The sequence below is a fragment of the Symphodus melops genome, assembly GCF_947650265.1.
Source record: "Symphodus melops genome assembly, chromosome: 19".
Taxonomy (NCBI): Eukaryota; Metazoa; Chordata; class Actinopteri; order Labriformes; family Labridae; genus Symphodus; species Symphodus melops.
This window is the reverse complement of record NC_136709.1, coordinates 15,209,310-15,235,500: the sequence shown is the minus strand read 5'-3', so window position 1 is coordinate 15,235,500 and position 26,191 is coordinate 15,209,310. Positions and strand designations below refer to the sequence as shown.

The 26,191-nt window shown below is 38.1% G+C and overlaps 2 protein-coding genes across 2 annotated transcripts; both read right to left on the bottom strand.

The window, feature by feature from the left end:
* Positions 1–12,377: 12,377 nt before the first annotated feature.
* Positions 12,378–20,536, bottom strand: LOC306840871 (thioredoxin-related transmembrane protein 1-like). Its single transcript, XM_079370446.1, has 8 exons — positions 20,266–20,536; positions 19,856–19,971; positions 18,154–18,199; positions 17,689–17,817; positions 17,029–17,074; positions 15,729–15,830; positions 15,572–15,638; positions 12,378–15,355 (listed from the first exon to the last, which is right to left on the bottom strand). The coding sequence occupies exons 1-8, from the start codon at positions 20,460–20,462 to the stop codon at positions 15,105–15,107; spliced, it is 954 nt and encodes a 317-aa protein (XP_079226572.1). The 5' UTR covers positions 20,463–20,536; the 3' UTR covers positions 12,378–15,104.
* Positions 20,537–21,679: 1,143 nt separating this feature from the next.
* nubpl (nucleotide binding protein-like) lies at positions 21,680–25,894 on the bottom strand. The gene is made up of 11 exons (XM_079370246.1): positions 25,698–25,894; positions 24,897–25,041; positions 24,682–24,716; positions 24,259–24,349; positions 24,053–24,092; positions 23,837–23,927; positions 23,634–23,727; positions 22,850–22,935; positions 22,480–22,600; positions 22,205–22,287; positions 21,680–21,999 (listed from the first exon to the last, which is right to left on the bottom strand). The coding sequence occupies exons 1-11, from the start codon at positions 25,824–25,826 to the stop codon at positions 21,937–21,939; spliced, it is 978 nt and encodes a 325-aa protein (XP_079226372.1). The 5' UTR covers positions 25,827–25,894; the 3' UTR covers positions 21,680–21,936.
* Positions 25,895–26,191: the final 297 nt, after the last annotated feature.

Genomic DNA, 26,191 nt, shown 5'->3' with positions numbered 1-26,191 from the left:
AGCAAGTGACACCACGAGTGATGTGTTGATCGCGAACAAGCCGGTGCAAAGAGCACTTTTCTTCTTGTCCTCTGTTTGTTGTTTTCATGTTCTGGCCTCATCTTTAGAAGGCAGCCACCAATTACAGCCCTCAGGTTCAATTTATATATTGGCAGCAGGGCTGCATCACGCCACATCAAAGGAGGTCATACGTTTATTCCTCACCACAGCCTTTAGCCATGAGCTAAATGGTCAAAATGCAAATGTGAGATGAAGCAATTAGCTATAAACAAATCACTGTGCACTGATAAAGCTCTGTCCCCAGCCAAAACCCAAATGTGTTGGTGTAAAAATCTTCAAGTAACCCTTTATTATCATTCCACCAGGCCAGCACGGACCACAGAACAACAAAAATAACACGAGTCATTTGGTATTCAAAGATCTCGTGCATCTGTCGTCAAGCTGAGGCTTTGATAGATTTTGGATTGCCTGCAGAGAGAACCAGATTGTTTTTCTTAGCTGGCTAATTTGCACTGTGTTGAGTAGATGCAGAAATAGGAGTTTCCCAACTTGTCATTTAGTGTGGATATGTGTGGAAACAGCACATAAACGTGCCGTTAGTGGAAACAAATCAGTGTTTGGGGACATGTAAGGAAGGTTTTTTATTTTTAGTCTGAACCTCTGATGACATGAAAAAGTCACAGATTTATTCCAAATAACCAGTTGAAAAGAAGAGCTGTTGGGATATAAAAATGTATTCATCAAAGAAGAAATTCACAGGCAAAGCATTAGTTGGCTTGTAAAAGATTTAAGATTAAGATTGAATTACAGTGACAATAGTAATAATAATAATAATAATAATAGTGACAAATCCAATACATTCAATACCTGTGCTACAAACAGTCCGCTATTGTTAAAGTGTCTCTTTGAATGCCTGCTCTGTTTAACCTGTATGTTGGCTCGACATGTCTGAACATGCAGGTGAGTGAACACAGCCGCCTTATCAAACTCAGGCTCTGAGGGAGCCAAAAAGTAGACCTGGATTTTGTTTCTGTTGTTCCTCTGCTTTATAAACTACATAGAGTGAAACAAGTCAAAGTGAAGTCCATTTTTTATAAGTAAAGAAAAAAAAGAAGAGCAGTCTTCCTGGTAAAATATCAGGCCAAGCTCAAAAGAGGAACTTTAGGAACGCGATTTCTTCTTGTTTGGTGAAACAAGGTTAAGTGTGATCCTTAAAAACATGAGCAGAGGTGAGGTATTGAGTTTCCTCAGTGTGAAGGAGGGAGCAGGATGTCAGAGGGGAGCTGCGTACAGGTTAAGACCTGTCCTGAATTTAGAGGGGCTGGTTCTAAGGCTGACACGCAGGAATGTGCCTCCATATAGAGCGTGAAGTCTGTGCAATGCAATCTCCTCTGCATGCTCAAAAATGATGACCTGAAAGATGAACTAAAGTCTTGATCTCTGAGGCTTAAAGAGCTACAATTTAAGCTTGCAGTTAGTTTATTATTTGGTTGTTAAATTAGAGGTGTTTGAATGTGAGACTTATTGGCAGAGTTTTTTTTGCGTTGAGATGAGTATTTTTTTTTTTAATTGTCATCTCAAGATAACGCTGGTTTTCCTGTGAGGCTTTGCTGATTTCTGAAGATCACTGGGATATTTCTGATTGTAAAAGCGCTGAACAAAGTTGGAAGAGTAGGTTATCCTTAAGTTGTCATTTTTGTGTTGCTCTTTTCCTCAGACAGAAAGGGATTCTTAACAGAGACGAACAGCTATCATCGTGTCGTGAACCCTGTTCAACTCAGCTGCCTGAGACTCGACCTCTCACCTCCGGACTGACCCTCACTGTGCTAGTGTGGAGTGGATTGTGGCTTCAGAGGGCTGCAGATGAGTCCCTTGAGTCAGGAGAAATGAATCTTCCACATGCTGCCGGAGGAATTTCAGGGTCCAGACGGTCCGGAGATACCTCCTGGGAGTTCAGGAATTCAGGCACCTGTGTAATTCCCTTTAAATCTTTTCGGAGGGGGGGATTTCTACCTCAGTTTAGAATGGATGGGAACTTTTCATGTCTTAAACACATAAACATATACTGTATATATAAACATATAGACGGACAAAAACTTAAATTAATCATCGGCTCTATGTTAACAGGTTCACCAGCAGAGTGTGTGAACTACACAGAATCACTGCAGTATCTGTTAACAGACTGATGCCGTCCAACATAGTGAGAACTACAAAATGGTCAGAAGCCACGTTTGAACTTCAAGCGGGAGGATTGATGTCCGGGGACAAAGAACGTTTTTTGAATCTAATTGAATGGTTGAAATGTTCTCAAATCCGAAGGAGCTGAAGTGACTCTTATTACTTACACTACTATACATTAAAATAAATTACTTTAATGTGCTTTTTGCGCAGCACTTAGTACAACGTCATCAAATAGAATGACTTCTCTCAGCTCTCACCAACTAAAACTGACTTCCAGTGTCCCTGCTTCAGGGTAAGTGAAAGGGTTTGGGATTAGATAGACAGCTAAAGTTTTACAAACAGGATAAAAAACAGGATTTAAGAAGTTCACTTTTAACCTTTTGAAACACATTATAAATCTCCTCAGACAACAGTCTTACGAGGCATTGCCAGTCGACTTTTATAATCCTCTGAATGAGCTTATTCACAGCAACAGTAGCTGGAATTTAAAGAGGAGAGACTGTGAACTTCACAGGGTGACAAAAGTGGACCCTTTTGATGTCCTGCACAGTTGAATCAGTGTCGACTGTGCCTGAGGCCCAGACAACGTGCTGGTGTCACATTTTATGATCCGTGTGTGCAAAACCTTTGAAGCTGCACGGCTGCAGCTCTTGAATGACAACAGAGAAAGATAAAGTCTTTGCAGAATCTGCTGATAGCTCTCAAACACAAACAGAGTTTAGCGCCGAAGTAAAACACACTTTCACCAAATTTGACCTGCAGAAACCCATGTTTTGTTCAAACAGAGTCCAAATTCCAAAGTTTTCCAAAAGATTCTTTTGTTAGATGTTCAATATTATCTCTGTGTAGACTGGGTTTTTGTTTTTAGTGACATACGTTGATTGAATGATGCAATCAAGTGGTAGCATTTTTATAGCGAATATAAATAAATATAGGGTTATACAAAAGGCTGAGGCTGCTCAATCATCCCTTATTGGCCTACATACATGTGTGGTGATTCTTTTTAAAAAGACAAAGCTTGATGCTCACACAGTCGACTAGAAGTAAGCAGCTAGCTGGTGACAGAGCATGTTACGGCTAAAGAGAGATATTTTTGCCAAGAAGTAGATGGAGGCCGGAAAAAGAGCTAAGAGACAAGCCATTACCACAACATTGACAGAAAAGAACTGGTATAAATCAAGTCAATACAAAGAATGAATAAAGAAATGAAACGTGCTGCAAAGTGTTGCATTGAATGTTTATGTTTTTATCTGAGATTCACAGCAGTGGATGAAGGTTAAAGAGTGATTGAAATGTAAAGGAAACAAGAAAAGCTGATTTTGATGAACAAAAGAGTAAGCAAAGGTAGCTGTGGTGAGAGAAGAAAGCAGCTGAGGGAGTGTGAGCAGTCACACGCTGTTAAACTCTACCTCATAAATCATGTAGCCAGCCTTCAATTATGACAGAGTATGTTCAAGTTAGGCACCACAACACAAAGACAATGATGAGAAAAGGAAACAGGGGATGTTTTTACAGTTGGCTACACCACCACAGGACCAATGACGTGTTTTTTTTCTTTATGAGAGCAAGCTCCCATTTTATAAAGTTGATTCAGATTTTTTTAATTTTTTTTTCCTGCAGCAACAACGTCCTTCTATTCCTCAGCTATGCACCATGATGTACCCTGCACTGTTATATAACACATAATGTATGGCTGAAGTTTCTCCCAGGAGCTGACTTTCTGAAAATCAGTGAATTGTTTGCTAATTTCCCGCTGAACATGATTGTCCTGCAAAGGATGTCAGGCTGTGTAGAGAGAGGCCAGTTTGACACATGTAGCTGAGAGATTTAACATCCCTCAGGGGTCAAACATGACTCGAAAGATTAAAAACAACAGGGTGATATATCTTGTGTCTGCAGTGCAACGTTCAATCCATATTTAATGATTGGAAAGTAATGAACATGTCTAAAGGCAGAGGGAGTTCTTTTTTCTAATATTATCAGCTGCTTGCTGTTGAGATTGGACATGAAACACGAGTGCAGCTACTAATTTGATTCTAATTTAATTAGTCCTCTGAATTCTAATTAACAGGATATGAAATGTGATCAGGAACAGGATAAGTGATTCCTGTTTGTCATTTCCTTCAGTGTGGATTTACATGTCAAGATCTAACAACTAAGTGTTGTGGCAGATTTTGAGTTTTGGTCAGACAGAGTTTTAACCTGCTGACTCTGAATATTTGAGCAAATATCTCAACCTTTGCATCAGACTAACATGAAGCCTCAGCTGCCTGCGTTTAAATGATTGTCAAAAGGTTGCATCAAACGGTCGCATCAATTGTACGTTATGTCTTTTTAACATACCTGTGCTTGTGCTCGTGCTTCTGTAACCGTAACGTGCAGAAGCACACCTCTTCCAGTCTTGCCAATACCAAGTGTACAAAGTGTATGCACAGTGCAGAGCACTCACACCCCTGTACTATTTTTAGTCACAAAGAAATGAGCTAACGAGTCCCAAAGCTTTTTTTTTCTTTAACCAAGCTGGAGACATGTTTATTTCTGAAGTAAAACAGGCTTTTTAACTTGGGACCTAATGTGGATTCCTTGGCTTTCGCTGCCAGTTTCAAATAGACACACAAGAAACTGCAGATTTTTTTTGCACTTCAAGCACTGGCTTCATTTTTCAATTCTGGAGGTTGCCACTTGATTTTCTTTCTTTTCTTTTTTTTTAACCAAAACTATGATCTTGTCTCTTTGACCTAACCAACCAACCAACTTAGTTCTAACCAAAGTAACGGTTTCAAAACAAGTCAGACATTTTGTAAAACCACTGTTTACATGTCTTATTTATGAAATAAGAATGCCAATGCAAATGGTTGAATAGATGCAGAACGAGCAGAAGGCAAAGCACTAAACTAAAATAAATAAATAAGGCTTATTTACATAATAATCATATATATTCATATATAATCTGCAACATCTTAACAGTGTTGCCTATTTTGATTTTAACTTGCAGAACGGTCAGGTAACAGCAGTTTGTGTTGCTGACAAACTGGTTCACGTCATTGAAGGATTCTTTATGCATGGGCACCTTAAGAGATAATTACTGTTTTGACCTTGAACTGCTGACAGTCAAACAATCACTGTGAAGAAACTAAGTGACAGAAGAGGACACACACGTTGTCTTCTGATGCAAAAGGGATCAACAAGTTTATGGATTCTAGAGATACTAAAGACTCACATGAACCCTCATATTAACTCGGAGCTGTCCCCTAAGTATACATGTTGACAAACAGCAGAGCCCTGCAATTAAAAGGCCTCTGTTTCTGCAACACAGTGACTGCTACTGACGAGGTTCAGTAATTGTTCCCTTGTCATGTAAACCTCGTAATTACCCTGTGGCGATGGAGGCATCTTTTCGCTACAGAAATAGTCCATCCCTCCTCCTCTGTCTCCTCTGCAGCCCGCCAGAGAACCACGAGAGTCATGATCCCACTCTGAAGCAAGACCCCTGCTACTTTGTTTCAAATGTAAACAGGAAGTAAGGGCTGTATGTCAGAAACTGTGTCAGGAAGTATCTTGCGAATGGTTAGGGAAGTGTTGTGGTCACCTTGATGTGGTAGGGATCAGAAGATTTGGCTGTCCTGCATGCTGTATAATTGGGTAATCTAGATGGTGTTATGCTTTTTCAAACTTTAAACAACAGATGTCATGTAATAAGAGAGGATTGCAGGAAAACGAAGCCATCAAAGGAAAAGCTGCTGCCTGATGAACGTTTGGGGCACCAGTAGATTGCAGAGGAGGCTTTGAGTTTGGATAAGTTAAGGTAAAGGAAAGATCATAGCATTAAATACATTGATTACATTGATTAAAATACATGTACATGAACATTCTACCAGGTGTCTAAGCTTGTATGATAGCATTTGATAAATATTAAATTGGTAAATGGACTTGAGCTTGTTAGAGTTTGTCTCTGTCCTAGTCCTACACTACATTCACACTGATGGCAGTTAAAAGAAGTGTCAAAGAAGCTGTTTTAACCTAGAAAGAGGTCAGAAATGCATCTGGTTTTACACAATCCACCAACTTTCCAATTGCTTGCAAATTTTGAAGAGATGATGTGATTTCTTCGTTAAGCCTATACCACAAAATATTACACAATATTACAAGAGTAACAGAAACAGATGCCCAAAACAACCTGACACTACCAGTTATACTCTGAAAATACTCTGATGCCACATCTGACTGTGCAACCATAATACCATGAATGCCGATTACACAAAGCACTGGGGGGCATCCCCATCGCCATTCTCCTGATTACGTAACCGCAGTATGACATAAGAACGTGGACTGCTGGAAAAACGTTTACTCTACCAGTCAGTTGAGATTTTCTCACTTGAGCTCATGAATAACACATATCCATACAGTCACATTTGGTTTCTGCAGGTTTATTTTGATTCCCATATGCCGGCTGTAGAGCTGCTTTACCCAGCCTAACACATATAAACTCAACCTGAAAGGAACAACATATTAACCCTGACCTACAGCAGGGACTTAACCTCACAGGTACATGTCGAGTGTGCAGCTTCACACTGTAACAAATTTCCCTGTTAAATTACAGTAAACTACTGGCAGCTACAGTTGCCAGCTTGAAACTGCCATTATACTGTTATATTGTCTGTCCACCTAATTCTAATTACTTCACTTCAGTTTGGTACATGTAAATCTATTACCAGCAGGCGAGATGTTAAAGTGTTGTGAGGCTGTAACCTAACCTAAGTACAACTAAAACTGCCCAGAAGCAATGTTCGTGCACTATTTAAACGGAAGGTTTAATGTTAAGACACTTAAAGGACGTGAGAGGACCTTGTCATACAAGAACATAACAAAGTACATTCACTTAATGGCTGTGATTTATTACAATTTGATGTACTTTAAAGTTATCATTACATTTTAAACATCAGTGCATTAGAAGGATCACATATTCATTACATTTCAAGACACACAAAGCAATAAAACAAATATTATTTGTATCCTCAGTATCAGTATTATCCTGTTAAATTTTGAAGTATTTAAAAAATGTGATCATCCTATAATGTTATTTTTAACATGAACAAATTATTGGGGCCATTATTTTTAATTTGATACCTTACTGCAGATCATACTAATCTTGACATTTAACATTGCTTTGTACTTTTTACGTTGATTTATTTTATTTCTGGTTACAATTTTCATAAAACTCCCCAAAAATGATATATGCGTATTATCTATAAATTGTTATCATCATCCGAACTTGAAGAATGTATGAAATTAAGGCAGCTACACATTTTACAGCTTTAGCTACACTTCTGACTGTATTAAGAGTCTTATATGTCATAAATAGACATTTTATTCACATGGGCATTTCCTCTTCTTTTTTTTTTTTTAACAAATACTTCTAAAATGTTACTTGCATTTTATTCTGCTGATTATACTTTTGAGTACAAGTGTATGTCATGGTTTTTCTATCAGTAAAACTTTGTACACTTTCAACAAAAAGTTATTACTCGACAGAAGAAAAAAAAAACAGGGACAGATCAGGCATTTCCTTTCCCCTTTGTCTTACTCCTGTGAAGAGATTGAAGATGTTCAGAATTGTTTTTCTCCAACAAGAGCACACTGCATTCAGATCCTGATTTGGGTTTGTTTTTTTCTGCTAACCTCAGATAAAATGTAAACTGAGGGTGTGTCTCATGTTAGTTTAGGGACTTTTAGGAGAACTAAGAGGACCAGATGTGAGATTCGCATCAGGTGACGTACTGCAAAACAAATCATGGGCTCCATGGAAACGGTTTCACTGCTCATTGAGTTCTGATTCAAGTTTGGAGTAGACATCCACCTTCTCCTGACCAAAATCTTTACACAAACAAAAAGATACTTTTAAATAATATAAAATTACAAGTTGACTAAATGGTTTGAAACTAGCTAGATAGCTAACGAGTATAGCTTAAAGCATCCAGTGTGTCAACTAGCTTGTTTGATGCTAGCATGGACATGAAAGATGCCAGCCTCTTTTAAGAGAAGAAGCATTTGTAAATGTGTTAAACCCTCTTGATTTTCCTGCTCTTTATTTATTTCACAAATGTATCATCCTTAAAGAAGAAGATGACCTCATAGGTATAAGTGGCTCCAACTAGCATTGCAACACCTGTATGTGTTATGTTATGTGTTCTGTATGGGTGTATGGGGGCATTTAAGCTATAACGATGCATCATATTGAATAATTTAATGTTTTGTTTATAATATCAAAGTCATTTTAGCTTTTAAAAAGGTTAAGTACAATGTTTGGCTATGTAACACATTGAAATAAAATCATAAAGTAGCATTAGATATACTCAGGTGACTTGGAAAGAACCACAGAATTAACCTATTTTGTAAATGTACTTTGATTTTAATGGAGGGTTTTATTAGAACAGGGAAAAACTTTCGAGACAAAAATGTATTATTTCTATACATGGACCTTGGAGTGTTTTTCCTCCTTTGCCCTTTTAGGACCTTTGTCTGCTTCAGTCTTTATTCTGAATAGTCCAGTACATTGCCCAAACAGTCAGTATATTTTCCTGTGTTTATACCACAGGGAGCGGGTGTTTCTATTTTGGTCTCTGCATCCAGTGAAAGAAAGACCTTAGCAGGGTTTGCTCTCAGGCATGTCCACAATGGTTTCCTGGAAAATATAGCCTACCTGCTGGAGACTGCAGGGGCGACACAACAACAAACTGTGTCTTGTTGTTATTTCTGTTTAAGCCCCTGTGTGATTATGCTGATGCTGAAGGTAGTGATGTAAATACTGGTGGACAGTGGGTGATTTTTTGGGGAGAAAAAAAAAATCAATCAGTTGAGCTGTAATCACAGGGGGAAACAATGTGTCATACATTGACATTAACAAAATACATTAAGAAAAGAATCATACATCCATGAATCTGTAACTGCTTCATCAACAAATGTTGGCTAAACATAGAAATAATCATATTTACAATATGGCACCCATGCTGTAGACAAGCAAATGATCCGGAAAGGTAAAAGTGGTGCGTTAAAATGTCTACAGTCTACTTGGAAAACAGAATAATCCTCATGTGACGGAAAATAAATAAACATAAACATGTTATCTTGAAATGAAACAAAGCTATCTTTTTTTCCTCATGTCTGTAAAGTCTCGAATAGAACACAACAGAACTGACCTGAAGTGTCTCAAGTTTTAATGAGTCATCCCTGAATTTTATTATAACTCTGGAGAAAAGATTTGGATCAAATTGTTTTGACTGATCGATATGGACGCCAATACAAACGAGCTGATGTGTGATAAATGTTGTGTGGTTTTGTACATGAGAAAGGGGATTGAGTAACACTGAATGCAGACAGAAATCCGGCAGAGAGAGCTAAGAAAAAAATGAAAACAATAGCAGCCCCATTGTTCCAGCCTGCTGATCATCTTCTACAGAATTTCAGATTAATGAATAAATCATCATTACGAGCCAAAACAGAGGAATCTCAATCTCTTCATCTTCTTTATAAGATTTAATGGTCTGACCACATGGAGGACACAGAGGGGACACAGCAGCTCAGAGAACAAGTGTGGCCTTGTTGAATGCTCACTCTCGCACCTCGCCAGCGTCCAGCAGCTCAGCCAGTCAGGAGGCTCATGTAACAGTGCCTTGTTTTACTCGTGGATTTTTGTGGTTTGAGCAAAAACCCGCCTGGCTGCCAGCCCAGGGAATTAAATTTAAAAATGTCCTCAGTCCTCTTGTACTGCATGCTGCAGAAACCTTTGATTTTCTTGCAATAAACTTTATAACACTAAAAAGACACTTGGCTAATCACATAGATTTGATTTATCATGTGTAGGTGAATTATTCCATTTTCATTGTGGGAGTCAACACAAAATGTAGTTGCCTGAATGGAAACAATTTGATTTATAAGGAGGATCAGATGGATTTCAAGACTGGAAACAGGATAGAGAAGTGCCTGGGAAACCGGAGCTTTAAAGTTTCTGTTTGTGTTTGTGGTCGGCTGCTCACCACTGAGGTGGAAAAAGTGACTCAGGTTGAAACAGGACAGATAAAGAGAAACTTTCAGGAAAGACCAACGCTCAGGTGTACTTTACAACAAACAATGCTGAACATGCATTAGACAAAATCTTGTAGGTCCTTGGTTTACTTTAGAACTTACATCTATCCTACTTTATGCCTTTACTTCACTGCACGCTACATTTCATGGGAAAATAATGTATTTTGTCCTCTTTATTCATATGGAATTGTTAGTTTCCTTTAAAGATTATTTATATACTGTATGAACCCTGCAATGAATCTTATTAACATTGTATTTTGAAAGAATAATGTGTAACTTTTGGAACTTAAAATAGTAGTTTCAAAGGTCTATAATATAGTACAATAACTTTACTTAGTTAACAGAGTATATCTCGAAACTTTCCCCTTAAAGATCCGGATGTTCCTCCAGTTATTAACAAAAACTGTCATTTCATGCTGTTTCTTAGACTGACACTCAACACCTTAATGGCAGGGTACATTTATCTTGTTCATGTATAGTTTTCCCCACATGCCTCTACTGGTATACTTAAACATATACAGAACTCAAGCAGTTCTTCTTTGCAAGCGTTGTTTAAAAATATTCCTGTTAAAGTGAAATCAAGGTCAATAGAAAACCATATGGACCAAAGCGAGCTAAATGAACAAGAAGTGAAATCACTAAACCAGTAGCGCTGCCATCTGCATTCATTTTACACAGCAGAACGATAAAACAGCCGGCTGATTATCCAGTTCAGAGTATGTCCGATAAATCAAAACACAGTGAGGGGGGCTTCAGTTGAGTGTGAAGGAATCTTTGGTAAAGCATCTGCCAGGTGTATGGCATGTGCACACAATACAATCTCACTGCACAGACACATCAGAAGAAGCACACAGCAGGGGGAATGCCTTCCAACACCTCCCTCCTCCTCCAGCCTCAAGCAAATTAAAGTTAACAGAGCACATGCAGAAGACAACCTGAGCTGCAACGATAACACTGATTAGAGATCCACTCCAGAGGCCGGCTCCACTCTTAATCCAGAGGGACTAAAACCACTCAGGAGTGTGGAGGTTACACTCACAAAGGGAATGGGAAGCACTCAGGAGAACAAGCAGGAAATTTAAACTGTAGCTTTTCATTTGCTCCAGTAAGAACTTCTTCAAATGTTACAGTCTGTTCCTGTCACCTGCTCCTGATATATATGTGATAACGTGAATGGACATGTGGATGTCCTTGACTGATTTTTGCTCTTATGTTGAATTTCTTTCTTATTTTCACTCTTTATACACTTGTATTTCTATTTCTACGACTTTCCATCTTTTTATGTCCTGCTGTTTCTCTTCTTAATGCACCTTTTTTATAAAGTACTTTGTATTAATGTAGTAAACTTCATCGATACCACGTGATTTGAAACAATGCAATTTCCTTTTTTTAATGATCGATACTGTTGAAAAGTATCAAACCTTAAAAATAAAACCTTTTTCAGTCATATTTTTAACCCAAAGCTACTGCCAACAAGCGAGAGCACAAAGACATGTGCTGGGTCTTATTGCTGTTGGTTATGTTTAACGTGATGTTTGCGTGCTGCGTGAATACATTATAGGATTATTAAAATATACTGGCTGATAAGAATTGTGCCCCCCCATGCATTTCATATGCCCCCCCTATTGTGACAACCTTCCTTTGAATGGCCTTGATGTTGAAAGAATGACCTATAGAATCAATAAATGTTTCTTGCCCGATGACTTAACATCAACTCAAAATCAGTGCAACAGTGACATCTGTTGGCAAGGACTGGAACGCATTCACATTTTTTCTTTTCCTTCTACTGTATTATTATCACATAGAGCCAGTCAGATGGACTAGTTTCTCAAGCAGTATTACTTTATTTTGAAACATCAATTTTAAGCTTGTTTATAGTGTTATATCATTAAGTTCTACCTTTTTTGGGTAAACATTTCCACAAGTAATTGACATTTCATTGTGTTTCAGTTGTCCCAAATAAATATGTATATATATAAACGCACACACATATACTGTATATATGTTTGTGTAATCAGCAGCTGTTGTAGCATCTTGTTCACAAAAACATGGAAGTCAATGTTTGTATGTCTCAGCTTTTTTTGGAAGTAACAAAAGCAGCTAAGGTGAGAAAGTTTCCAGAGTTCAATCTTTATTCAAAGAAATGTTCAAACAAGAAGCTCAGAGTGAATGCTACAAGCCTTTAAGAGTGGTCAGGTAAAAAAGGCAACCGGTTACAACCAGTAATTTAATTAGTTATTACATTTTTGTTGAATAGAGAATAGCCAAAAAGAAAAATCTATTCCAGTCATCTTTAAGTCCAATAACATAAACAATGTAATGAGCATTGAAAATATCTCTCTCTCTCTCTCTCACACACACACACACACACACACACACACACACACACACACACAGCTCATTTTTCTTCACAAGACAGACATATACAGGTTGCTCTTTGAGTGGCATTACTCTATGAAATATATGTAGAAAGTGCCAGCAACCACATCACAAAAACTGCACTCATTAAAGGAGAAGTTCTCAACAAATTAAAATACTGTTTGAAAGGGGTGAAAACAAGATTACAGTAGGATGAAAGTAAGCCTCCCTTTGTTCATTTAAGTCCTCGTACTCGTACAGATACCCCACACCTCACGAGATCACAACACAATCAGACCTTTCATGAAGACATTGTTTGAGAATGAGGAGAATCACACGTAAATAACAGAAACAATAAAATAAGGTTTAACATCTCAGTGGTTAATTTTGTGAAACATAATGGAGTCATACAGTATCTACAGAACATTCACCGGGGTTTTTAAATGGGAGTGAATAAAAATAAACTTTTCTTAGCGTGGTTTACTTTTCAGCAGACCGTAAAGAACACCGCTCAGTCAAAGCTTTGGGGCACAGATGCTTTAAGAAGGGTTCCTGCCCCGTAAGTACCTGTGTACTAAATGTAGATTTTCACCTGTGTGTCCTGTGTTTAATAATCCTTCAACTAATTCAAACCACATTTTTTCAGAACAATTTAAGCTCTGTTTCTTTTTTCTGAAATGGAAATGTTTAATTTTTTTTTTTACCTTGGAGTTTGCCATCTTAACTGAATTAAATTGGCCTTCTGACACCAACTGTGACATCACACAATATGTTCACCCTCCTGCTGGCCATTTGAAGAAATACAGGTTGAAACAGTTTAACAGTTGCTTCATATTAAAAGAAAACAACTGCTACATCCACCGATTTTTATCAGCCACTGCTTCACACTGAAATTGATGTTAGACATTCAATCAAGAGTTATTCTACTTATCTAATTCATATCATTTCTTTACTGTCAACTCTCCCGACACTGTAGTAGAGCTAAAATCACAACAAATCCTTCCTACAACGGCTCAACTGGTGGGTCAGGACCAAAAACAGTCTAAGGATTTTATTGTGAAGCAATGACCAATAAGGCTTCTACAAATGCTGGATTATTGTTTTCCAACTCATTTTAATCCTGCAGCCAGTGAGCGCTCTTTCAAGCACTGCAATTAAAATGAACACAACCTCTTTATCAAACCAAAGAGTTTGTTAAACCACAGACTATATAACGAATGGACAGCACAATCTGCTGTAAAGTGAAGCCAGAATTCTATAAACCCCACCTCCATGTCTACAGATGACACATGGTGCAGACTTTGAAATGAAAATACACGACAAAGGACATTTCCAAAAACATGGTTTCAGCCATTCTTGTTAGTTCTAAAGAATCTAAAAGTATTCACTTTTCAGAGAACATTTGTTTCAATAAGTTTCTGTCTGTGGAAAAGGAGCAGTTGTAACATCATGTTTGGTAGCTCTGTTGATAAATGTGTCTCCTGCAGTGGTAAATATCAGATCAGGTGAAGGAGGAACTGCCAGAGGAATCATGACGAACGCAAACACAAAAGTTATTAAACTTTCAATAACTGTGTCTGCTTCCAACTGAGACAAGAGTCTGCTCTGCTGTAGACTGCTCAGGTTTTACAGGTACGCTTTGGTTTCAGGTCCAAGGCTCAACCAGCCGGCTCCTTTGTGCACGCATCTTGGCTCCAACTGCGACATCAGCGGACTATGTAAGCGCCTTGCGAGGGTATTTTGGCTTCGAAAGGAGATGGAGGCGTATGTCAATATTCAGTCTATGGTGTAAACTGATGCACTGGCTGCTTTTTTTAAGTATTCCTCATAAAGAATCAATTATCAGCAGTTTTGTACTAAATCAAAGGTATGTTCAAAACTTAAAAACTTTTGTGCCACTCTTTCATCCACCAAACAGCTAAATATGAAAGGGTGTGTGCATTGTGTTTAACTGAACTGTCCGAGTTTGTAAATATATGCAAGGTATTATGACTGCATGTATACATAAGCCGAATAGTAAAACAGTACAAAGTAACCTAAGCCTGTTATAATCACTCAGAATAATAAACATATAATTAACACACAATTCTTTAAAAAACAATGCATAGCATAAACAACATTGCAAATTCCGTCTCTGCCGCTCTTCATACCTAAACGTTGACAATGCTTTTTGTTTCAACGAGTGAAAACAGGTGTCAGGAGAGTTTTTTCTTTTCCAGCTGGAGCCTTCTGCTCAGGCAGCGAGAGCGGTGTGAGAGTCTGAAGCGCTCCCATTTAAAAAGAAGAGAAGGAGAAGCAAAGAGACGAGGTGTTTCTAGGGGGCCCAGAGAGGAAGGAGGAGGAGAAAAGGGGAAAGAAGGGGACGTTAAAGGGGTGAGGCTTAAGGGGCTCCCTGCTGTAAACACTGCTGCTCAGGACCAAAACCTCCTCCGACTTTGCAGATTCCTCATTTGATTTCGAAGAGTAGAGGACGGGGTGACTCTTTAAGACTCCTCCTCCTCATCGTCGTCGTCATCATCTTCCTCCCGGTTACCCACCACCCTCTTCCTCAGGGCTTCATCGGAGAATCCTTGTCCCTTTGATTCCGGGCGGCCCTCTGGTGACCCTCTCCTTCTCCTCCAGACGTCGCTGTCGTCATCCTCTTCTTCTTCTTCGTCGTCGTCTTCCTCGCCGTCCGCCTCATGTTCGGCATCTTGTCGTTGGAATAACCTCGCCTGCTCCATTGTCTGTTTTTCTGCAGAATAAACATTCAGAACAGTCAGGGAGCCTCGAAACAGCAAAACTGTAGGTTTAATATCTTCAAAGTCTATTTTTATGCAGAGTCATCGTGTTTTTACAGCAGGTGAAACCACATTTATAAATGTTATATATATATATATATATATATATATATATATATACACACACACACACACACACACACACATTATTATTTTTTTTTTAAACTCACTTTGGTAGTAATCCTGAGAAGAAAATCGGCGCGAGGGGAAGACAAAGTCTGCGATGAAGACCAGTAACTGCAAAGGCAGATCAACGACAAGATGGTGAAACTTTCACTGCCGTCTTTTTATTTAAACGTGACGACTTAGTGATGCTCAAGAACTCACCAGTCCCAGTGCGAGGCCAGAGAACAGCGTGGCCAGGCCAAAGATGACATAAGATCCCCAAACAGGGATCCCGAGCTGCTCCGTCATGTAGTTATGACAACGCTGGAAAAATGAGTAAAAACGATTTTAGTTAAAGCATGAAAAAAGTCTAAAGAAAGGACAATTATCTCATGTTGCCCAAATAAGGCATAAATATCAATATATATAAAAATAAATATATTGAATGCATTAAACAATCCAACATGTGGTCGCCTACACGTTAAAATGACTTTTTTACTTTTATGTTTATGTATCTTTTGTGACATTGTGATGAAATATTGTAACAGTGAGAAAAATGTTGCTGTAAATGTAATGTTTATAAAGTCAAATGTAAACATGGTCTGTGGGTTAAAGTTGGAGACTTAATACTAAATAGTTATTTTCAGTGATCGTTCCTTTGGCTCCACAAATGCTTAGTGTTGTAGAAAACATGAAGGTGTAATCGAATGTTACTGTCAGACAGTCATTTGCTGAAATGGGTCACCTCTTATAAATAACCACTACATCATTTAGAGAAGCAGAAATGCTTCTACTGGACGTCTTTCTCTTTGTCAAAGCGTGTGTGTAACAACATCTTACTCCTCTGTTGCTCAGAAGCATCATAACATAAATAACTAAATAAAGCCGCACACTGTTGACTGGGTATTCCCTTTTCTATGATAAACATAAACCTTATATTGACTCATGCTCATGTTCATCGTCTGGCTGCCAGAAACACAAGAGCTCAGAATTCATCAAAAGCTGAAACCAGACACCAAAGAGAAAGTGACAATTCCTCCTGTTTGACTTCTGTTTACTTCAATAAATATATACAAGGCCCAGCTGTTCTGCTGAATGACTTATGCTTTTGACACTGGTTATAGTAGCAACATAGGATTTGCTGAGGGTAAAACAAAGCTGGCATTATCCTGTAACATTTAAAATGACAAGTCATCTAAAAGAAGAAGAGGTCAGAGTTGAATTCTGCTGGTAATTAAATCTGAGACCCTTCAAACTTTGGAACAGCTGCGGTTTCTTTAAATTCCGTCTCCATAACAACATGTGCAGTTTGTGTTACAGGTCAGGTCACCTACATTAAACTGTATTTTGAGTGGTTTGAGTATCCTCTAAAACTGGATCGCTTTTGTGTTTTTTAACATGCATCCAACACACGAGTGTGTTTTCCTCGTGCTGTGTCACACGGATCAGCATCATCTTCTCTTTTACAGGAATTATGAGAAACCAAATCATTCGGCTCTACAAGAGAGAAGTCATCACTCACCCGGATGAACATGGAGAGCTTGAACAAGGCAGACATCGAATTCATTCTGCAAAAAAAAAAAAAGAAAAAAGAAAAGAAAAAAAAAAAGAAGAGAAGAGAAAACGACAGTATGTCATTTACCAACGATTTATCAGGCCGTAGCATCACATACCACACAAAGCCTAATGAGGACGGAACTGGAGCATTTGTTGTTCTGATTTTAGACCAACAACAAGACTAAGAATAGAACAAGCAAGAGAATGATGTTCCTTTATCTTTAAAGGATCCAAAACTGTCGCTGTGATAAGAAGCTAAAAAAGTAAAAAAGCTAAATCCTGAGTGATATCAATGTGAAAACACTGACGACAAGGGAGGCTTATGAGAGATATTAAAGTACAATAGTTTGGCCTGAAGGACATGAGAATTAATGGATTGTTTGACGATAAAGAACATTGTAATAACGACATATAAACAAAACGTACAGTATGTGTGGTGTTCATATAAGCTGTACATCACAGATTCCTGTCTCTCTGCAGCCTGTCGTGTCTTCAACAATAACAGGGTTTACAACAAGTCCCACCTGAATCCAAAACAAATCCAGGATGCTTTTTTTCCCCATGACTGCATCAAATGGTGTAAAAGACGGGACATTACACGGACCATGGTTTTGAATCAACTTACAGAAAGGAAGATGGTCCGAGCCAGGAGGAGACCGGCTCCACTGCCTTCCACTTCTGCTCATCGACAAAGCTGAGGAAGTCTTCTTTGGTGCGAGCTCCTTGATACTTCCTGAAGACGCCGTCCTTGCAGCTGAAACGCGACATTTTAAAAACCTCATTTTGGGTGTCAAAAAAATCGTGCAGACCTGAAAGCAGGATGTGACTAAAATGTATCTGCACAGATGAAGAAACATGTCCACCATTACTTAATGTTAGTTTGAATACTTTTCTGTATAGAAAATCTCATAGACTTCTCCAGAAAAAGTTTCACTTCTGATGATTAAACATGAGCATAGTGTTCCTGTCATAACAAAAGTAACGTGAACACACATGAGATTTTAAACATAGCTCAAGCCTCTAGATAGTTTTTGAATGGTGCAAGCAGCCAAAGGGAAAGCGGAAGCAACAAAACCACTAAATAACTTACTGGTAAATAGTAGGAAGTGAAGTGATGATGAATCGCCCACTCAGACCTTACGGACAGAGCAGAGAAGAACTGTTAGTGTGCAAGAAGCAGACGTTTGACTCATCGGCAGACCGACTATCTTAAAGTCTGATAGCAGTTAAAAAACACCAGAGTGACATATTCATTTAGATTTTAACACAAACACAAAACAAAACCTCAATTAACTGTTTGCTAACATCCAGAGTCATTGGCAAAAGAAACAGACATGAAATTAAATGTTTACATCATTGACGAGAAGAGAGACTGTCACATGTTCGTTATAAGTAAAGTTACTGTCCCTGAAGGATGTTTTCACCGATGGAATGGAGACACTTAGACACCTGAAAGCTTTGTAACTTTAAGTGTTTTAATTTAAACCCTGAACTTCAGTTGTATCTTTAGTGACTCCGTGGCTACTTGTCAAAAATGTTCAGAGTTATAATAATTACTCCCACTTTCTTCCTGGTAATGCTAAAGGTTTTAATTGAAGTGTTTTAGAGAGAGATGCTCACTCAGCTTTGAGGCTATTTTTGGGTTGTATAAAGGCGTTTTACTGAGAGGTATGTCAAGCAATGTGATGATGCTCACTGGGAGGACAAATCCTTAGAACTAACTCCTTGATCATTTTTTTGGTATACAAATATCTGCAGCAAAGAAAACTCGACACAGACTGCCCCCTGAACGCCCAAAACAGAGGAGTGGAGGGTATAATGAATGAAATTTATGTTAAAGAAAACAAACCCTTTCACTTTACTTCCAAATGGACAGATTTACTGTCATTTTTCAATTAAAAATGTATTATTTATTTATTTTTTCTCTGAATATGTAAGTACATGTGTGCAGAATAGGGGTCTCCAACAAATGGCTCGCGAGCTACCAGTGGCTCGCAGGCCCTCAATAAGCAGCTTGCCAAGCAAATATCAAAAAAGAAAACAAGAATCTACCCCGTGCATGAACGAAACCTCACTCATAGCAAACTCTATTAAACTTACTAAAACTCCAGCTCTATCTAACCACAGTACAATGCCCTGGTCGACAGCATGTAGTGTCAGAAATGTCATTAAAGCTAAGCATATAATATCAACATGTGCTAATATTCACTGCAAAAATAAAACCAAAACAAGGGGAGTAGAAGTTAGCTCGCAACTATATTTATTTTATAAATGTAGCGCTCGTCTTAAAAAAAGGTAGGAGAGCCCTGATGTAGAAGTAAGCATTCATGGATGGATCACATGCAAACATATTTTCCTTTTGTACTTTTTGGGTGTGATGTGAAATGCACTAATCTCACTGAACTTTCTCCCTGCATGCCAATGCAAATGTATACAACTACACAACCCTCTTTAAACATAGTTACTGAACAGAAAGACGCTTATTATTGTAAAAACAAAAAAAGGGAGGTTTCAGAAAAATCTGCATTTGAAGCACACACCATTCCCTGCAGATCCTTCATACTCTCTGTAACTCCACCAATATGTTATATTCTCAGCCTTCCTCTATATAAAACACCCCTTATATAATATCACATTACAATCGACTGACAACTATTACAAAGAAATTGCAACGAGAGAGTCAAATGACTGACTATACAGTTCAGTTTTGATATAATACACACTGGCTGGAAGCTTCATTTTCTGTTTGCATGATTCAGCATGAAGAGTTAGAGAAGGTCACTCAGGCCTACCGGGTTGATCTGTCACGTCCACCTTGGCTATGTTGACCCCCATGTCCTCCCCCCAGTCCGCAAACTCCTTCCACGCCGGCTGCAGCTGCTGGCACGCCGGACACCAGGGTGCGTAGCTGTGGAGGCATTACATTGCACAGATAAGACTTGCTGATAAACAGTGCAACCACATTAATCTGATCGTGTACTTCATTATCCTGATACTTAGCAAACTGGCTCGCACACATTTCTGTGATCTGTCAGCTTTTTTTTCTTTTTTTTTTTAGATTAAGATGGTAGCTTAGACATTTCGACATTACTTTTCACTGTTGGCAGATGTCATACTAATGAAAAATGAGTAATTTAAATCAGAACATGCACAGGAAATCGTTTCTATTAGCGAGCTAGTTAGCCGATAGCATTGGACTGACAATTCAATCATCCATTCTCCTGTCAGGATCTCCTCCCAGTTCCCGTCGGTGACTTCTCGGAGGCTGTCCGGCTTTGCAGAGACTGGCAGCGACGTTAAACATGTCGCCAGGACTAAACAGTGAATCCAAGAGCGGTGTGTTATTCGCCGTATTAGAGGAAACATAGTTGAACTGCTGCTCGGGAGCAAACACGCCATGTCTACCTGATCTGCTCGAGCCCACTTCCGGTGTGAGCGCGCTCTGACAGTGTGACGTCAACTGAAAGAAAAAAAAAACACCGCATGTAACTTAAGAAATAATTCTAATGAAACAACAAGGTGAAAGAAGTGTCTTTTAAAATATAACATCAAATATATCCTACAAAGAAAACAATGTATAGATTTAAACTAGACAGAATATTTGTGTGACTTCTGTGAACTGGAGGAAGAAACCATTGTTCTTATATGTTCTTACAGTATAATCTTTTGAAACAATGTCCAGCTTGTTTCAGCTACAAGAGAAAACAAAAATCATTTACATTTATTTTGGTGAACAGATTTTGGACAATGATTTTTTTTTATTTGATTTTGGGGAAATTTCATATCCATAAAAACAAGTGGGCCGAAGAAATACTCCGTTATGCTGCCACAATCAAAAACATTAAGAATAACAAAGCTGCCAAAACATACACTATCATGGAGACATTTTGAGAAAGTGATCTGTAAAGTCCTTTTCTTTTCTTGTTGAGCACACAGTACTCCCTGAATGTCTGTAAGTATTTTATCTTGTTTAGTTTTATGTCTGTATGTAAGAATGTCTATAGGTATGTATTGTTTCTTGTCTGTATGTAAGTTCACACAGTAATAAAAAGTTCTGAAACAATAGTGCACTTATTCTGGCAATGTCCCGACACCTCCACTTTCTGGAAAGATCTATCCTGTTACATTTTAAACTTGTCTCTGATTTTTTTTGTTGTGGAAAGATGTACTGTTTGGTTTATTTGGTTTCTTATGGTTTTTTTTTATGACAACAAAGGTAGAAAACAGATAAATGTTTCATATTTCATACTCACAAGGCCAAATTTAGTAACTCTAAAACTTGTTTTATTGTTTTGAGTAAGGAAACGGGACAGTACATCAAACCCATCTATGACTACAAAAATAAGAAAGCAAAAACCATTCAGCTATGCTCTATTTTTAATGTATTTATTTGAAACTCCCCTGACTTCTTTAGTATCATTATTCTGTATTAATTACTCTGTTCGCTTGTTTCTTCTGTTCCAGAACATGTTAAATAAAGATTTATAAAAAAACAAACTCATGAAGAAATAAATTAAACAATAAAACGTCTCAAGTGGAAATGTTTCAATGTATTGCAGTCCTGATATTTAAATCATACTAAAATGTCTTAATCAGAGGATAATGGACAGACAGACTTAATCTCAATGTTTTATTAAATACAGTCACATAATGAGTCACATTCATTCAATAATACTGCAGTACTTAAACACATTACACTCACTGTGCTCCTGAATTTAACTTATTGTGCGTTACGACAGAGAAAGTGTCTATGTGTTACTGCTGTATGTGTTTTGTAGATAACATCGCTTTTACATGTTTGTTGTATGTTGTTTGCTGAAAAGGCGTACGCATCATCACAGTCAACAGGTTGACTTCCTGTTGGAGCTGCAAATCAGGTATTGACTTCCTCTAGCCTCTGGACAACAACAGATGCAACCTTCTTGTATGCCTCTGCCTGTAAAATAAACATACACACAAATATGCTGATTAAAGTACTTAGCAAGGGTGACAAAAAATATATTTTATAAAAAAAAAACCCCACACAAATCAACACAAAGAACTGTCACAACCAAGAATGTAAAAAAATAGAAAATAAGATTCAACAGTAAACAGGAAAGTATTGAATTAAATTATAAAATAGTGGAGAATAAAAAAAAGACCTCTGGACTGTCTGGGGAAGAGATGACCACTGGAGTCCCTCTGTCTGACATTTCTCTGATGTTCAGATGAAGAGGAATGTCACCTGGAGAGTAACATAGATGTGTAAAAGGAGAGTACAGTGTCAATATTTTAATTAGACTACAATAAATGCCTCATTGTTTTGGCATAACGGGGGAATAAGACATTGCTCCCACACGTCGTTCAAACTAAGTGGCCATAAACAGAAAGAACACCTGCTGTTCTCTATTAAATGAGCTGCTGCTTCTGTACCTACCAAGGAATTTGATTCCCAGAGTGTCAGCGAGCTGTCTGGCCCCGTCAGAGCCAAAGATGTGAGTTTGGTGGTTACAGTTGGGACACGTGAAAACGCTCATATTCTGAACCAGACCGAGAACCTGCAGGAACACAAACCTGTGTGTGTATCAAAACATTTAAAACAGTCTACGGGTGTTGGACCCCTCAACCTGTCTAAATGATCACATAGTCTCAGTGATGTCACTCATTGGTTTCTGAAGCAGAGCGTTGAAGCTCAAGGATGGCTGTCACCAAATTGGGAGATTTGTCTAAACCCAACTTTGATTCAAACAAAAAGCTGGAGCTGAGGCAGGCTTTAAGCCTCCTTATTGACAAGACACAAAGATTACCGGCACATGAACTTTCTTGAACATCTCAGTTCCTCTTCGGGCATCTAGCAGAGCGATGTCTTGCGGTGTTGAAATGATAACGGCACCTGCACAACGAAACACCACAGGTGAATTTGGTATCATAAAACTTTTAACTATACAACAACAACAAGAACAAGTCAAAGATCCCTCAGCACAGTCCAAAGCAGAACTGATTCCTGTTTCAGTTTGGAGCAACAGTCACTCATGTTTATAGAAAGTTCAATGACTGTAATGTTAATTTTCTTTCCAGTTTTCCTTCAGTCTGCTAATCCTGTTGAGGATGCTGCAAGGAGCTACATTTTTTCTCTCAAAAAAGTACCACGTTTTCTACATTATACAAGTCTGTTAATAACTATGATCACTATAATTACATACTCCAGATTTGAGAATTTTTTTAACGTGTAATTTTACTTTACTGTTTGACCCGTCTGCTGTTAATAAGGAGGTGACTTCATGACTTTTACTGCAGTCAGTCAGCAGAGGGAGCTCTAAATGTTTTGGCCTCACTTTCAGGAGGCTAATCATATTTTGTCAGACTGTTTGAACTTAAAAGTGGCTTAAAAAATTACTATAAGGATTAATGCTCTTGCATACTCACCGAGAACCCATATTTAGACAGTTCTAGATGATACTTTTATCACTATCAGGAAAACTCTTATACTCTCATACTATGTAGTGCTACAAATAGCAGTGTGTGTGTGTGTGTGTGTGTGTGTGTGTGTGTGTGTGTGTGTGTGAGAGAGAGAGAGAGAAAAGGACTAACCTGCTACTGGGATGTTCTGTGTGATTGATAGCTGGACGTCCCCTGTCCCGGGAGGCATATCAACTACCAGGTAGTCCAATGATCCCCAGTCCACCTACAATCATAAACACCCCAACACACACCAAAATTAATTACAGTTATTTTTTTTTTTGTCCAATCTCAGTATGGTGTCTTCAAACTATCATTTTGAGAAGCTGTCTCACCTGTCTGAGCAGTTTCTCTATAGCTGACATCACCATTAGCCCCCTCCACACGATGGGAGCCACATCCTCCACCAGGAAACCCATGGACATGCTGAGAGGGAAGACAAGGACAAAGTCACACAACAGGCACCAGCTGCTACTTCTTTTTTTTCTCCAGAACACGAAGAGTGAATATGTGAGACATGAGGACTTAATGTTACGATTGGAATGACTCACCAAGGAATCCCGTAGTTGGTGAGTGGGATCATCAGGTTGTCTGGGAAGGAGAGAAAACAGCTGAAGACGGTCAAATTATCAAAAAACCTGGACAACTGAATGCCCCCAGACCTAATGTGGTTTCAAAGCGAAACCAATGACTAGGCTTTATTCATTAGTGAGAAAAGGAGAGGAATAGTTGGAGAAATATAAACAATGTGCCTTACTGTCACTGAGCTCTGGGTTTCCCTTCAGGTTCAGGAGTTTGGGGATTGATGGACCATGAACATCAGCATCCAACAGACCAACTGACTTAGACTGTGGGAGAAACAGAGATATATTAAATAGAATCCTTCGATAACGATATTTTACAACTCATTGATCATTGTCATTTTGAGAAGCTCAAATGAATGAAACAACTTGTTTCTTTCACCTACTTTTATTTTTATTTTTTGTATTGCGGCAATAATAACCAACTGTGAGGTCAAAGCTACTGTCGTGTTCACTGAGGTTAAGCATATTGAAAAATGAATCACTTCCTCACATTATAAACTGATCAGCTTTATATGGGATAGCGTTTCAGTACTTTAAAAGGCCTGTAAAAATTAAATGTAAATGTAAAAATTAATACAACAAAAAACATTACTTACTGGATCGTTGGCCATTAATCCAAGAGCCAGATTTACTGCAGAAAACAAAAACAGACATTTAACACCAGTGAAACGTAGCTTAAACATTTGTGGTTCAATGTTTTTTATTCAATTAAAAAACTCAGAAGCGTATAGTTTATTTTCTCTGGAGATTAAAAAAAAGAAAGATTGAATGATTGAATAATAATAATAAAATCAGTAAAGTCATGCTGTACCTGCAGTAGTAGACTTGCCCACACCACCTTTCCCTGAAGCTACAACAATGACTTGTTTGACCCCTGTGATTGGCTTCTGTTTTGGGAGGCCTTTCCCCATTAGCTGTTTCTGCCTCTCCTGTAAAGCTTTACTGTCCACAGAGCGCTGTGAGGATTAAACACATCAGTATGTAAATGTGACTTTACACGACACTTAGCTTTATCCACGCCATTGCTAAAACATCAATGTTTAATAAACAGAAAGGAACATGAAGTTTGATAAAACATTGAGTGTTTTCAAAACATTGTTGATCTGGTGTTTACGTGACCAATCACAACTGTCTTAAATTTTAATAAAAGGGTATAAACTGTGTATATTACTCATCAGAAATTAAATTTTTTTCAAGAACACTCTAAAAGTCTATTATTTACATTATAAATATAACATAAAATACGAATGATCTATTATTCAAACTCTCATTTATAAACAATGTGTTGTCAATTTAGCTGTATGTCAAAATCCGGCCGAATAAAAACTTTACTTTCATAATAAGCTTTAGCCGAAGAAAAACAAAACATTTCTATAGCGAAGCGAGAGTATATATAAAGACTAAGATTGATAAACAACTTACCTAAACATTCAACAACAAAAAATATACATGACATTCTTGCTCGTTAGTTTTGAATACGATTATTTGTACCTACTGCGGCTTTTATTTTATAAACTTCCGGCCCATCAACTTGCATCACGTCTTGACTTCATCATAAAGCTGTGAGCTAGCTGGACTGAAATTTGATGACAGTGACATATAATCATCTTACCTGGCAGCGTATGAACTGTAGACAACACGAAGCTGTGTTTTTTACCTCAGGTCCTTTTCGTAAAACTGAACCTTTATCAGCGGATATTCTCAATAAATGGGAGAGTCTGCTGTATGTGATCTGCGCCATGTTTAGCTGTTTAGATCAGCAGCCTCGTGGGCCTCAAAGCTGCGCAAAGTACGCATGCGCGTTTTGAACACGGACTGTAGAGAGAGAAGGGGCGCAATTCGTTTGTTTATTGTTTTTCTTTTTTAACGGATTATTTTATAAAGACCTAGTTTGTACTTGTCATTTTAACCTGAAAAAAGCTGCAGTCCATGCAAATGTTTTATACAGAGTAATTAGGTTCCATCAACAGCTGTTTTTTTTAAGTTGTTTTCTATTGTATCTTAAATTCACAAAGAATCGGTTTGTAGTCTGAAACCTTATTTAGTGTAATTATTTACATTACTTTTCCAACATTTTTGGTAAGTAGATCTTTCGTTCTGTTATTA

What these genes read in the sequence shown, in the direction of transcription:
- LOC306840871 (XM_079370446.1), bottom strand. Translation starts at nt 20,462, where the DNA reads ATGGCGTGTTTGCTCCCGAGCAGCAGTTCAACTATGTTTCCTCTAATA. An exon ending in GGACGTGACAGATCAACCCG is followed by an intron (nt 18,200 to 19,855) that starts GTAGGCCTGAGT and finishes TCTGTCCGTAAG; the next exon opens with GTCTGAGTGGGCGATTCATC. An exon ending in CTCGGACCATCTTCCTTTCT is followed by an intron (nt 17,075 to 17,688) that starts GTAAGTTGATTC and finishes TTTTTTTTGCAG; the next exon opens with AATGAATTCGATGTCTGCCT.
- nubpl (XM_079370246.1), bottom strand. Translation starts at nt 25,826, where the DNA reads ATGGCGCAGATCACATACAGCAGACTCTCCCATTTATTGAGAATATCC. An exon ending in ACCAACTACGGGATTCCTTG is followed by an intron (nt 23,928 to 24,052) that starts GTGAGTCATTCC and finishes CTTCCCTCTCAG; the next exon opens with CATGTCCATGGGTTTCCTGG. An exon ending in CTTCCCCAGACAGTCCAGAG is followed by an intron (nt 22,000 to 22,204) that starts GTCTTTTTTTTA and finishes TTTATTTTACAG; the next exon opens with GCAGAGGCATACAAGAAGGT.